The sequence below is a fragment of the Lepidochelys olivacea genome (genome assembly GCF_965140295.1).
Source record: "Lepidochelys olivacea isolate rLepOli2 genome assembly, chromosome: 3".
NCBI lineage: Eukaryota > Metazoa > Chordata > Testudines > Cheloniidae > Lepidochelys > Lepidochelys olivacea.
The window spans coordinates 41,228,195-41,240,879 of NC_140413.1; the positions used below are offsets into that span (position 1 = coordinate 41,228,195).

The following is a 12,685-nucleotide window of genomic DNA, read 5'->3' on the forward strand; positions in this document are numbered from 1 at the left end:
TCTGCCCATCCTTAATAGCCACACAAACACTGATTGCTAAGAAACCTAAATTAGGAAGAACAAAAGCCCCTACAAGCCCTGCCCATCTAGTACTCCCATGCAAGTGCCAGGCAAACTAACAGTGCTTGCTATTGGTGGAGTACAGAGATTGCTCAGTCATAGTTAAGGTTAAGATTCTGTCAAGGATATTTTTAGTAAAAGTCAGGAATAAGTCGCAAGCAATGACAGGTCGTGGGCAATAAACAAAAATTCATGGAAGCCTACAACCTGTCTCTGACTTTTACTAAAAATACCCTGGGGAGTGGGAGTGATAGTCAGAGCACTGCTGGGGGCTGACCTCTGGCAGTTGTTCCAGTTCCGCTGCTGCTCCTGCAGTAGGGGCTAACCCAACCCTGGTTGCTGCTCCAGCCTTGGGGGTTGAAGAAGTCCTGGAAAGTCCCAGAATCCGTGACCTCTGTGAAAGAATCCTACCCTTATTCATAGGCCCTGTGTGGATGCATATCACCATAAAGATGACAGGGAAATGTGGGGAGGTGAGTTATAAACCAGCACCCCTACCATACTGACCCAGGGAGCTGGCTGGCAACACAGGGAACAAGTTGCACCATCCTTGGGGAAGGATTAGGCTCATGATGTGCATTTGGTGTCAGGGCTTCCTTTGGGACAGCACATGTTTGGACCAACCCTACACAGGTGTCAAAGTTCCTCCCCCACTCTGAACTCTAGGGTACAGATGTGGGGACCTGCATGAATACCTCCTAAGCTTACTTTTACCAGCTTAGGTTAAAACTTCCCCAAGGTACAAATTAATTTTATCTGTTGTCCTTGGAATAACCACTGCCACCACCAAACTCTAACTGGGTTTACTGGGAAACGTAGTTTGGACACGTCTTTCCCCCCAAAATCCTCCCAACCCTTGCACCCCAATTCCTGGGAAAGGTTTGGTAAAAATCCTCACCAATTTGCATAGGTGACCACAGACCCAAACCCTTGGATCTGAGAACAATGAAAAAGCATTCAGTTTTCTTACAAGAAGACTTTTAATAGAAATAGAAGTAAATAGGAGTAAAGGAATCACCCCTGTAAAATCAGGATGGTAGGTACCTTACAGGGTAATTAGATTCAAAACATAGAGAATCCCTCTAGGCAAAACCTTAAGTTACAAAAAAGACACACAGACAGAAATAGTCATTCTATTCAGCACAATTCTTTTCTCATCCATTTAAAGAAATCATAATCTAACGCATACCTAGCTAGATTACTTACTAAAAGTTCTAAGACTCCATTCCTCTTCTATCCCCGGCAAAGCAGCATACCGACAGAGAGACACAGACCCTTTGTTTCTCTCCCTCCTCCCAGCTTTTGAAAGTATCTTGTCTCCTCATTGGTCATTTTGGACAGGTGCCAGCGAGGTTACCTTTAGCTTCTTAACCCTTTACAGGTGAGAGGATTTTTCCTCTGGCCAGGAGGGATTTTAAAGGGGTTTACCCTTCCCTTTATATTTATGACAACAGGTAAGTACTTAAAGGTACAATCTAGCACACCCTTATTTCTCTGATCAGTAATTAAAAGATGAAATAGCTGCATATAGCCCTATCCATACTAAAAAAAAGGAACTTATCATTAAAACAGTTGGAAAAGCAGGGTACCAAATTGTGCTTAAGCCTGGTGCACACGGCAAACATTATCTGGACTACCATAAGTCACTGCCCTTCCAGGCAATGGGTCAGAAGCTCTAATCCAAAGTGCAAGTATGGGTGTGCTCATCCAGTTTTGCCAACATGGCTCAGAACCAGTAAAGTGGTCCAGTGACATGGGCAGGGCTTTCAAGTGATTATGAAACCTGTCATCACAGGAGAAGTAGTGGGCTGGCAAGATGCAGAGAAGGGAGAATGCTATGAGGGAAGAGGCCTATAGTAAAAGGGTGGCAGCACTCAAAGTGGGGCAGAGTGGCTAGAAGCGTGGGATAGATCCTTTGCCAGAACTCTATAGGAAATTTCTGGGAGTATTGTGAACTTAAGGGAACGTTGTGCATTTAATTATATTCATTTAATAAAAGGATTTAATAGGCCTTTTACACACACACACACACACACACACACACGCACACACAATTTGATTTACAAGAAGCATCATTCATGTAGTTTGTTATGCCAGGCACCAGAAACTCTTGATGCATTTATATTGTCATTCACCCAGTTGTGTCTTGAGTCCACTCCTTAACATGTGAATGGGGGTGCTATCTTGTTGTCTTCATATAAATCTGGTAACAATTAATCCTTCACTTAATAAATGTCTGGCCCCAATCCTGTGAGGTACAGAGGGCATCCAACTTCCATTGTAATCAGTAGGAAATAGGGGCACTCATGACCTCCCAAGATAATGCCCTTTGTGTGTGTATTTTTTCTGCCTCTATATACACTCACATATCATATACATGCACATTCCTTATAAGTTACATACTGTGTATACAGTAGGCAGAAACACCTCTCTTTTTAACCAGCAAGCTAACTGATTGATGATTAAGATTTTGGAGGTAAGTGAGTAGGAGCTGGACTCTTTCTTTCTTCCCATGTTAACAAGGCTTTTTTAATATAGTTGACATGGCTTAACATATGGCGACAATGTTTTTTATAATCCAAGCAGCCCTTAAGGAGGCATTGGGGAGGCTCAATTTACAGCTCAAGGCACCAGGAGGATCTTATGTCTCCACTAATAAGACTTTAAAGTATATGGCTCCTCACTGGCCTTTGAAGTCATTCTTGTTAAGTTTCACCTACACACAAAAAATGAGATTTTTAAATTGTTTTCTTATCCTTGACTTGGATCACTTTCACACAGAACATGACCCTGTGGGGAAATCCTTATCTTTAGGTCAACATTTGCTCTTTTTAGGAGAGAGATCTGTTCCCAGCTCAAAAAATAATATTAAAAAAAAATAACACTGCAGATTTTTTCCCTCTAAATTACACTTTCACGCCTATTAGACTGACCTCACTCTTGGGAGAACCAATCAGTTGATTCTATATATAGCAACACATCTGCCCATAAATGGGCGGGAAGGGGTAGTAGCCTCTCTTTAGAGAGAGAAATTATTTTTGTTTTCCTCAGCCAGAGCCTGCTAAGCTGAGTGAGGCTGTTCGTCCTCTCAGCTGTGCAATTTTTATTTCTCCCTAGGTAAGTATGTTTCCATTTTTTTAAAAAATTCAGAATCAACAGGAATGATGATAGAAAAATGTTATATACTTTTCTGTACAAAATATATGAACCGTATTGGGGAAAAAAATAAAAAGGCATAATATACATTTACAAATAAAAGAAAAATGACAAAAGGAGGGGAAAATATTGCATGGCATTATTCTGTTCATTAATTTTACTTTAATGGATATTATTGTATTTTCATCATTATCTTTCTACATAAATACAAACTCAAGGCAGGTGGGTACATATGCCTTCCTTATTCCAAATACAGAGTTCCTCTTCTGTATTTACTTAAAAAAAGAAGAAAAAATAATTTAATCTTGAATATAAACTTAATATATATATCTTCTTACTAAATGTTCCATTCTACGCATCTGATGAAGTGGGTTGTAGCCCACAAAAGCTTATGCTCTAATAAATGTGTTAGTCTCTAAGGTGCCACAAGTACTCCTGTTCTTTTTGTGGATACAGACTAACACGGCTGCTATTCTAAAACTAGTCTATTTTTGTCCGTTATATTTTCAAGTACCTTTCTTAAAAAAATAGATTTCTGATTGTTATTGCTTTGTGTTCCTTGATTGTTTTGATCCTCCAGAAAATTCCAGCTAAATACCTCTGATAGAGCTTTTGGAATTGCACTCATGCTATTGAAATTATGCCTGCTAGAAAGAGATAGTGGAATTGGATGATTACACATAAGAGCCAATGAAAGTGTTGTAATGAAGGATAATGGATGTTGGAATGCTTGGCAGTGACTCACTTTCACTATCTCACTGTTTCACATTCTTTGTCTTCCAGTTAAAAGGACAGGGTGCATTTACAATGTGACTGGGAATCTCCATACTTTACAGAGAGTCTGTTGCAAACTACTTTTGTATGTGGAAAGTTAGGATGATTACATTTCGTGACATGTGGATTATATTTATTGGGCCAAATGCAGCTCTTGTGTAAGCAGTTTTAGTGACTTTGGACTCGTTCTAAAAATCAGAACAAAATGTTTATAAAATCATTTTTTTTGCTTTGAACATTTAAAATCTTCTGGAGAAAAGTTAATCAGTGTATGTACCCTGTCTGGGCCAGATTCTGCCTGGACCTTACATATGGACACTGTGGAAAGAGTTAAAAAAGGAGCCTTCACCCCTATATAGCCCACATAAGGACCAGGCAGAATTACAGTTCTTACAGTCATGGACATACAAGAATGGTTCCCTCCCTACTCCCCTGAAGGTTCATGGTGCCCTTCAGGAGGGTGCCCTAAGAGGGTGAGGAGGGGTGTCCAGGAGGCAGGGCCATGGCTCCACCTCCTACTTCTGTGCTGGCAAGCACAGCTGGATGGCTGCACAGGGGAGCATATGCACCAATGAAGGGGTGAAGCAGTGTGCAAAGCCTCCCTGGACACTAGGAAGGTCCAGGAGGATCTTGCCTGTCTGAGCCAAACTGCCTCCATATCTCTCCTTATTGGGGACTATGTGCAATTTGCATAATCTAGTCCTAAACATTTTTTCAGTTTGAGAACTCTGTGTTTGGCTCTTGAATACACTAGTATTTACACAGAAACTTCAGCATTTAAGTAGTTTCACAAATAAAAAAGGGAAAGTAACATCAGATCCCATAAATTCAATTCCATCCTGATTAATTATCTCCTGACTGATATTTGAGAGCCACAGATGACCCTTGATCTTTACACAAGACTTCCATAGGCATTCATGTGAGTCCTACATATTAAACTGTGAGAGAATGTGTCTTTGTATAGGAATTTCTAAGAGACCAATGTAGCCATCTGAAAATTACTTGATGTGTTCTGTCTGAGGTCTTAGGGTACTTCCGGAATACGGGCATTTGAATTAAGTGGCAGCTGGGAGTTTCTTTTCTTCCATCTTTTACAAGATAGTACAGCCAACTGGGAATTAAAGATATTCTAGTGCTCTAACAGTTACACATAATGGGGTGTAAAGAGGAAAAACAGAGGACCCAAAACAGAGCATATTTTACTCTTCATTAAGTGATAAAATAAAATAGTGTAATCATTAGTGTAATCACAGCAGGCATTGGACAGCAGCTAGTGTATGGAAAAATATGAGTAGAGGCATATGCTGCAAAATATGTGGAAGCCGTGAGATTCCTACAGAAAAGTAAGAATAAGGATATGTGCAGAAGCAAAGGAGCAGGCTATACTGATCTTTCAGCTAGCATACCCAGGTAGGGTTCAGTCAGAGCAGGCAAGAGCTTGTCAATCACTCTTTGCACTTTTGCAGCCAGACAAGGGCAGAGACGAGCAGAGAAAGTACATACTGTGTGGTGCAGACTTGGCAATGGGGAAAAGATGCAAATCTGCAAGGCAGTTAAGATAGATGAAATGTATGGTAGAGTTGGTGGAATGCAAGTTGTCATGGGAACGCAAGTTGTCTATGGGGAGCACAATCATATTCTCCATCTCACAGCAGTCGATAATCCTACTGACCAGTTTATTGCGGGAGGGCCAGTGCCCAGGGGCTGTGTTTATGAGCTTATTAGAGTTACTACTGGTACTTTAAATCTTAAATGAAATCATTCATCTGACTAGCTAGGGTTACATCTAACCCCACCTCCTTTGCCACAAATGCACCCACTTTTTGAAGGTACTGTCCCGCAGTTCTTGATAAGCTGCTTTTGTACTCCAAATGTTATTATTGTGTAATGAGTCTGTGTATAGCCTGACCCCTGAACTCTGCCTTCATTCTACTTGTGACTGACTACCGTATATTGCATAGATAACACAAGTAAATATTCACGTGTGACCCTCTCTAACTGACTTGAATAATCTAATTACTCTGCTAAATAGAAGTATGAATTAAACTGTTTTATATTTTATTTAGAGTCTCTAATCTTCTGGGCAGGGACCATGTCTTTGTGTTTGTACAGTGCCTAGTGCAATGGAGTCCTGATCTTGATTGGAGACCATGGGAGCTACTGTGACAGAAATATATATATAATATATATTTAAAATTAACAATAACCAATTGACCAGTTATACCAATGGGAGTTCCATATGAAGAAAGAGGGCAGAATGGGGCCCAGATACTACCCTAGAACTCCAGCTCTTCATGTAGAATTCCTTGTGACGTTAATGGGAGCTGTGTAGCTGAGATTCAAGGGCAGTGTTTGACCATTAGGTCATATTGTATGTTGGCTCCATGGGAGGAACTCTCCTTAACATATGTGGGAGTCAAATATCACAAGTAGGGTATGGCCTTGGATGCCAAATTCTGAAATTTTGACTCTTCAATACTCCCTGACTGCCATGACTTTAAGGGGAGTTTCTCCTAGCTAGGACCAAGGACTAAGCAAAGAAACTGTAGGCTTTGCTATCTGTAACTGTTGAATTGAATTGACAGTCTTTAATTTGACGATAACTTTTGGGGTGGCTACACTAGGGTTTTGTGTAAACAATTCCCTCTGCTACTAACACTGGTTCAGCTGCATGGATGGGAGAACTAGTGGAGCCTGGTCTCCAGTCTGCTACTAGTATATTAAGCCCCATGGGTGACATCCTGGATTACTGAAATCAATGGCAATACTCCTATTGACTTCAGTGAGGCCAGATTCTTACCCACATATCGTGTTATCTAGCTCTGTCCCAGGCAACCTGGCAAAATCCATCCCTCTCAGAAAAATAAAATGTCATAAACACAATGTATCACAATAGATAAACAGGAGCAGACCCGAGAAAAGACTTCTCACAGAGAACACAGCATCTCCCATCTCATATCCACCCCATAATACCTGGGGTTAATCCTGACCCTATTGAAGGCAATGGGAGTTTTGCTCTTGACTTTAATGGGGCTAGGATTTCACCCTCCCCCTACCCCAGATAAAAGGACTGACTTTGCAGCACTTCTGAGTATTAAGCATATACTTCACAAGCATTGTACCTAATGATATTACATTTCGAACTGGTGCCAGGCAACAGCTTCCCTCTGTGTTAACAGAAGGCTAAATAAGTCTGGCTGCTCACATGTCCTCTTAATTACTTATAGTGAGGATCTGCATTCGAGCTGGTTGGCCATTTGTGTTTATATTCTATATAAAGTTTGGACAAACACTTTAGAATGTCTGAACCCTAATTATGAGGAAGTCTAGGAATTGAGCCATTTGGAATAAAGGGAAAGAGATACACTTCTCTGAAAAGTTAATTTTGTTTTTAGAAGAGAATTATGAACTTCAAAGTAGCAAAACCTGATCCACCAGCCACATGCATCTGATTCTGCTGACGTACATTTGGTCTCAGTAGGAGTTACATGCATAGAAAGTATAAGAATCTGGGACCATGTGGGTTCTGGGCCACCAATGCTTCTGCATCACCATTGGAAGCTTAGGCTATGTTCTGCTGGAGGATCCTGTGAAACTAGACCCTCCAGGAAGTACTGCCCAGCAGGATGTAAGTGGCAGCCTTCTGCAGGCCACTGATTGGCTCATGTTGGTATATAAACCAGGAAGCCATCATGGGCAGCTGTCTGAGGAATGATACAGACTAGCTGCTTGCTTCTGCTCCAAACCTTGCCTTGCTGTGACTTAGACTGTGCTTAGACTCTGGCTTCTGACCCTGATTTGTCCCTGATTCTGCGACTTTTCTGCTGTCTGTAATCTTGTGCCTGGCCCTGACTCCCTGGTATCCTGACCTGGCTCAATCCCAACTCTGCCACTTGCCTCCCACCTGCAACTTGGTGCCTGGTATCCTGACCAGGTTTCACCCTGATCCTGCTGCTTATTTCCTGACCACATCTTGATAGCTGACTGGTGCACACAAGCTGCCCACTGCCTGACCCTGACAGAAAGGATGCAGGATTGGGTGCATGACAAAGAGCATGTGGGGATATTCACAAAATAGCTTAATTGGACAAATGTAGCCTGAAAGCAAACACAGGTTGATCTTAACACAGCTGTGTCAATAGTGGAAGTGAGGGGATCCAGGAGCTTGTTTGTTTGCACCTACATGTCTCTGTAGAAACTAATTGTAAAAAGAGCTAGAGACATCAATCAGAGACTTACTAGAGTAAGAACTGCAGGACGGACTCCTTTTATCCTTTGCTTCCGGAAAAGCTCATATGCTACCTGAGAATTCTAATTCTATTTTTCCAAGACTTTGTTGCTGCAATTAAACAGTTATAATGATTTCTTCAACAAATGAATGAATGAATAAAATAAAAATAAAAATACTTAAACAAGGTATTATTAGAGCTGCTTGAAAATTTTCATAAGTGTCAATTTTTTATAAAAATGTTATCAAATTTTTGTTTACCATTTATTTTCCATTTTCAAACTAAGACATTTTTACACATGAATTTTTACAAATTTGAAATAATTAAAAACAATCTTACCATGTATTGAAACTGGCAAAATCAAAATCATTTTGTTTAAAATGAAAAAAGAGAAACAAATGTTTTCAACAAATATTTATATTAATGCATTTTGTGTGAAAAAATTAAAAAAAATGAAACTAACATTTGTTTTTGTTTTTAATTGTGATTTTCATTTTATTTTTGGCTTGCTCTAAGTTACAGGACTCCTGTATTTTTCTTGAGATATAATATCCAGTTAAGTTGAATAGATGTATTATTCATTTCAGTTCTAAAATATAGCTTTGCCTGATAGTTGATACATTTCCTGATCTACAATGTGAAACAGAACATGGATTAAAATATGTCCCTACCACTGCCTTTGATTTAAATAAGAAGTTATTTTGATGCGAGTATCTGAAGGAGTTTACAAGATGCATCTATTTCTATTTGACCTCCTTTGAGTTTTGTACTCTATATACGCAGTAATAATGGCTACTTGTTAGATCTTCTTGAAGTTGGGGAAAATAATTGATTATGATAGGTGGAAACCTGAGGACCATACCTGGGGACAGAATTTGCTGGTCCTGGTGTGGGCACAGTGAAGATGAGGAAGGTGCAAGGAGTCTTCTTCCCCACCTCATATGGCCCACAAAAGACCCAGTCCCTCTGTACGCCTTCGGGGCAGGAAGGAGGTGGACCAGCATACTGTGGAGGAGCAGGCTGGACCCCACAAAGGGATGTAATGGCTGGCACATTCCCCCTGTACTCCAGGGATCTAGTCCTTACTAAGGCAAATACTCACTGACCTCACTGGGAATTTGCCTGACTAAGGACCTCAGGATTTGGCCCAAAGTGCTTTGCAAACTTTATATATAGGAATTGCTCCACTCACCACTGAAATGCAACCACCTCTACTGTGGAATGTGGCAGCTGTTCAGCTGCTTGCAGCAATCCTGTGTGACCATTTAGGGTAGGAGAACAGGAAGTGAAGAATCCCTGTCCAACTGAAACTGCAAGAGGAATTTAGGCAGGCAGATTATAATTATGCTATCTGTAATATAGCATATTTATCCAGGACACTGGATAAATATATTTATCCAGGACACTGGTGGTAACATCCCTACTTTTTCAAAAAGGTGTCATTGGATTTTTAGTGAATACAAATGGATAATACCTCTGGGAGCACAATAGCTTTTCCTGACTCCATGCATGGGAATTACTTTAGTTTTGAGTTAGTGGGAAGTATGTCATATGAGGTCTCCCATCCAAGTACTGATCATATCCAGCCAGACTTAGGGCTGGTCTACAGTGCGGGGGGATTGATCTAAGTTATGCAACTTCAGCTATATGAATAACGTAGCTGAAGTCGACGTACTTAAATCTACTTATTGCAGTGTCTTCACTGCGGTGTGTCGATGGGAGAGCGTCTCCCATCAATTTCCCTTGCGCTTCTCACTGAGGTGGAGTACCAGAGTCGATGCTAGAGTGACCAGCAGTCGATTTATCGCATCTATACTAGACACGATAAATTGACCCCCGCTGGATGGATCGCTGCCCGTAGATCTGGCTGGTAGCGTAGACATGCCTTTAGTTAGTGAGATCACAGCCTGAGGTGGCTATATTAATCAGATATGACTTTGTCATTCATAAAATGGAATTGCTCAGGCCATAGTAAAATCACAAATACTTCAGCAAATAACAGTATTGTAAGGTTCTCAGGAAAGCATCATAATGGGTTGAAAGCCTTGGCTAAATATGACTGCCACTACTTATTTTGTAGGAGTTGGGGCCTGGAGGAAATTGCAGCATGTCATCGAAGAGAGCTCCATTTTACCAGAGAAGGCATAAACACTTTGATCAGTCCTACCGCAACATTCAGACAAGATACTTGCTCCAAGAATATGCAGCAAGAAAGTAAGTATCACACATTTCCCATCAGTGTAGAGGAGCTTTTGTTGCAGAGGAATCCATTTCAAAATGTAGAATTTTGTAAAAGAAAAAAAAGTGACTTTGTTCTGAATTTCAGGCGTATGGAGAGCAATGGTTCTCAATACTTTTTCATACTGTGAATTCTCTGTCCCATGATCTCCCTGCTATCTAGCTGGGACCCTCTTCTATTTAGCAATATGGAATGGTCATGGCTCCCTGATAGCTGTTCATTACTTCCAGGTTGGAAACTCCTTCCGGAAAGCAAAGTAATGACTCGTAAAAACTCTCTTTGATTTTAGGGATGACCATTGCTCTAGCATATATCTAAGCATGGGTGCTGTGTTTTTGTTTTTAAAATTCTTCCTGCCAAATCTGTTCCTTGAAGATGTTCACTGCCTTGAAGGGGGCCTCATGCATTATGGGCTATTCCAGGTTGTGGTCCTTGGGATTCTTATTTCCCCTTTTATACCAAGTTACAATTTCTCCCATGTTCAAAATGCCTTTTCTTACCCATGGGTTCAAGGAACCATATGCCTCAAGTTCTGTTGCTAGGGCTACCTGAGATCACCTTTCTCCCAGGGTGTTACTGCAGCACTTCAGATCATCTGAGATGCTTGAGTTGATTGGCCCCACCTGCTATAAATGGAAGGGGGGCTACTGTAAGAGTGTTCACTGTAAGGGGTACATGCTCCTGGAATACATTTCATTCCCTGGTTAATCAAGCCATTTGGTGGCCTTCAGAACATGCCACAAGACTAGCATGAAGGGTTAGAAAAGTGGGGTTGGGAGTTGTTTAGAGGTAGGAAGATACTGTAGGAGGCCTATGCTCTCTGTTGGATGTTTCATAGGAGGGCTTATTGGCCCTGATATTTTACTGAAATTGTTTTTATAAAATTGTGCAATATGGTCAGAGTTTGGGATGGGCACAGTGAATAAAGACACTGTATTAAATTACATAAAAGGGCTGACAGCCTCCACTGAGATGATAACACTACTAGGCATTAGATACTAAGGATGCATGGGAGTGAATGTAACCCAACTTCAGTGTGTGAGACCCCATGTGTAGCTTAAAGTGTAAGTTTCTCACACAACACCGCACAGTTCCATTCAGCTGCTTGAATATAATTTCTTTGAACTTTGTAATTCCATGCTTTATCCGTATAGCCATTTTACAGTAATTTCTTTTTGTTTGGAAGGGTCGCTTCTAGACAGGCAGCTTCTTTTAAGTCCTCTGCCAGTACAGAAAGAACTACATGTAGGCTCTGTGCCAGGAGGTTGCACACCTCAGCCGAAGAAGAGTCACAAGAATACAGGAAAAGGTAAACTTGCATTGGCGCCTTTAAATCACTTTGTTGGGTCAAATGCCATGGAACAGACACTTTTTTTTGTCAGTATACTCTAAGGGAAAATTCCTGGCATTGTTGAAGTCAAGGTCAAAATTTCCACTGTCCTCAGTGGAACCAGGAATTCACCATGAAAGTTTATTGTAAGACACAGCACTAAATTTGCAGTTCAGTAACAAGACAGTCACACGTTTTCATGACTGTTGACAAAAAGCTACCCAGGAACCTCTGAAAGGTAGCAAGGTGGCAAAGTAGGTTCACTGACAGAGCTGTCAACAAGGTGGGAGCCTTCTATGACACTAGGTTCTTCATTAATGTCTCATGGCTAGAATACCAAAGGGCTGTGTGTCTCTTACATTTTATATTTCTTAGACCTTCAGTCCAGGATTTTACTCCAAGTTGGCTGTGAAAACAGACTTAAAACAAGAAGAAATTGAAAACTACACTGAATCTGGCACTTTAAAAATAAGAGAAAATATACTGTGCCCTTACTGAATACTAAGATTACGTGTTGAGGACAGCTTAATTGTATTAGAGTCATCTCCCTAACATCCTATTTATCAAGAGGATAACTTGCCTCAGTTACAGCATTGATATGAAGTCCTATAATAAATGTGCTGACAACTATATTCCATTTCATCAATTTGAGTGGCTGTATATGTCCTGACGTACTCCACAGTAAATACACCAAAGACTCAGCCAATGTCTGTTATGAAGGCTATAGATAGTGGAATGCATTCTTCTTTTTCCTTTGAAGATAATGTGAAGGATTACAAGCTATCCCTTTGATGCCAGTTTTGCCATCATCAAGAGACATGTGCCCTGGAAGCAGGGTGCAGTTTAGAAAAAAATCTTAATCTGTTTTGAATTTTTAACCTATTTCATTATTTAAAG

The 12,685-nt window shown here is 40.6% G+C and overlaps 1 protein-coding gene across 1 annotated transcript in view; it reads left to right on the top strand.

The window, feature by feature from the left end:
* Nucleotides 1-7,507: 7,507 nt before the first annotated feature.
* The window catches only part of MYOM2 (myomesin 2), a gene marked incomplete at its 5' end in the record, with an annotated part of 101,813 nt that continues 96,635 nt past the window's right edge, over nucleotides 7,508-12,685 (top strand). The window contains 2 exons of the mRNA XM_084624909.1: nucleotides 7,508-7,618; nucleotides 10,300-10,433. Coding sequence (XP_084481035.1) covers nucleotides 7,508-7,618; nucleotides 10,300-10,433 — 245 coding nt within the window. The remainder of the gene's footprint in view (nucleotides 7,619-10,299; nucleotides 10,434-12,685) is intronic.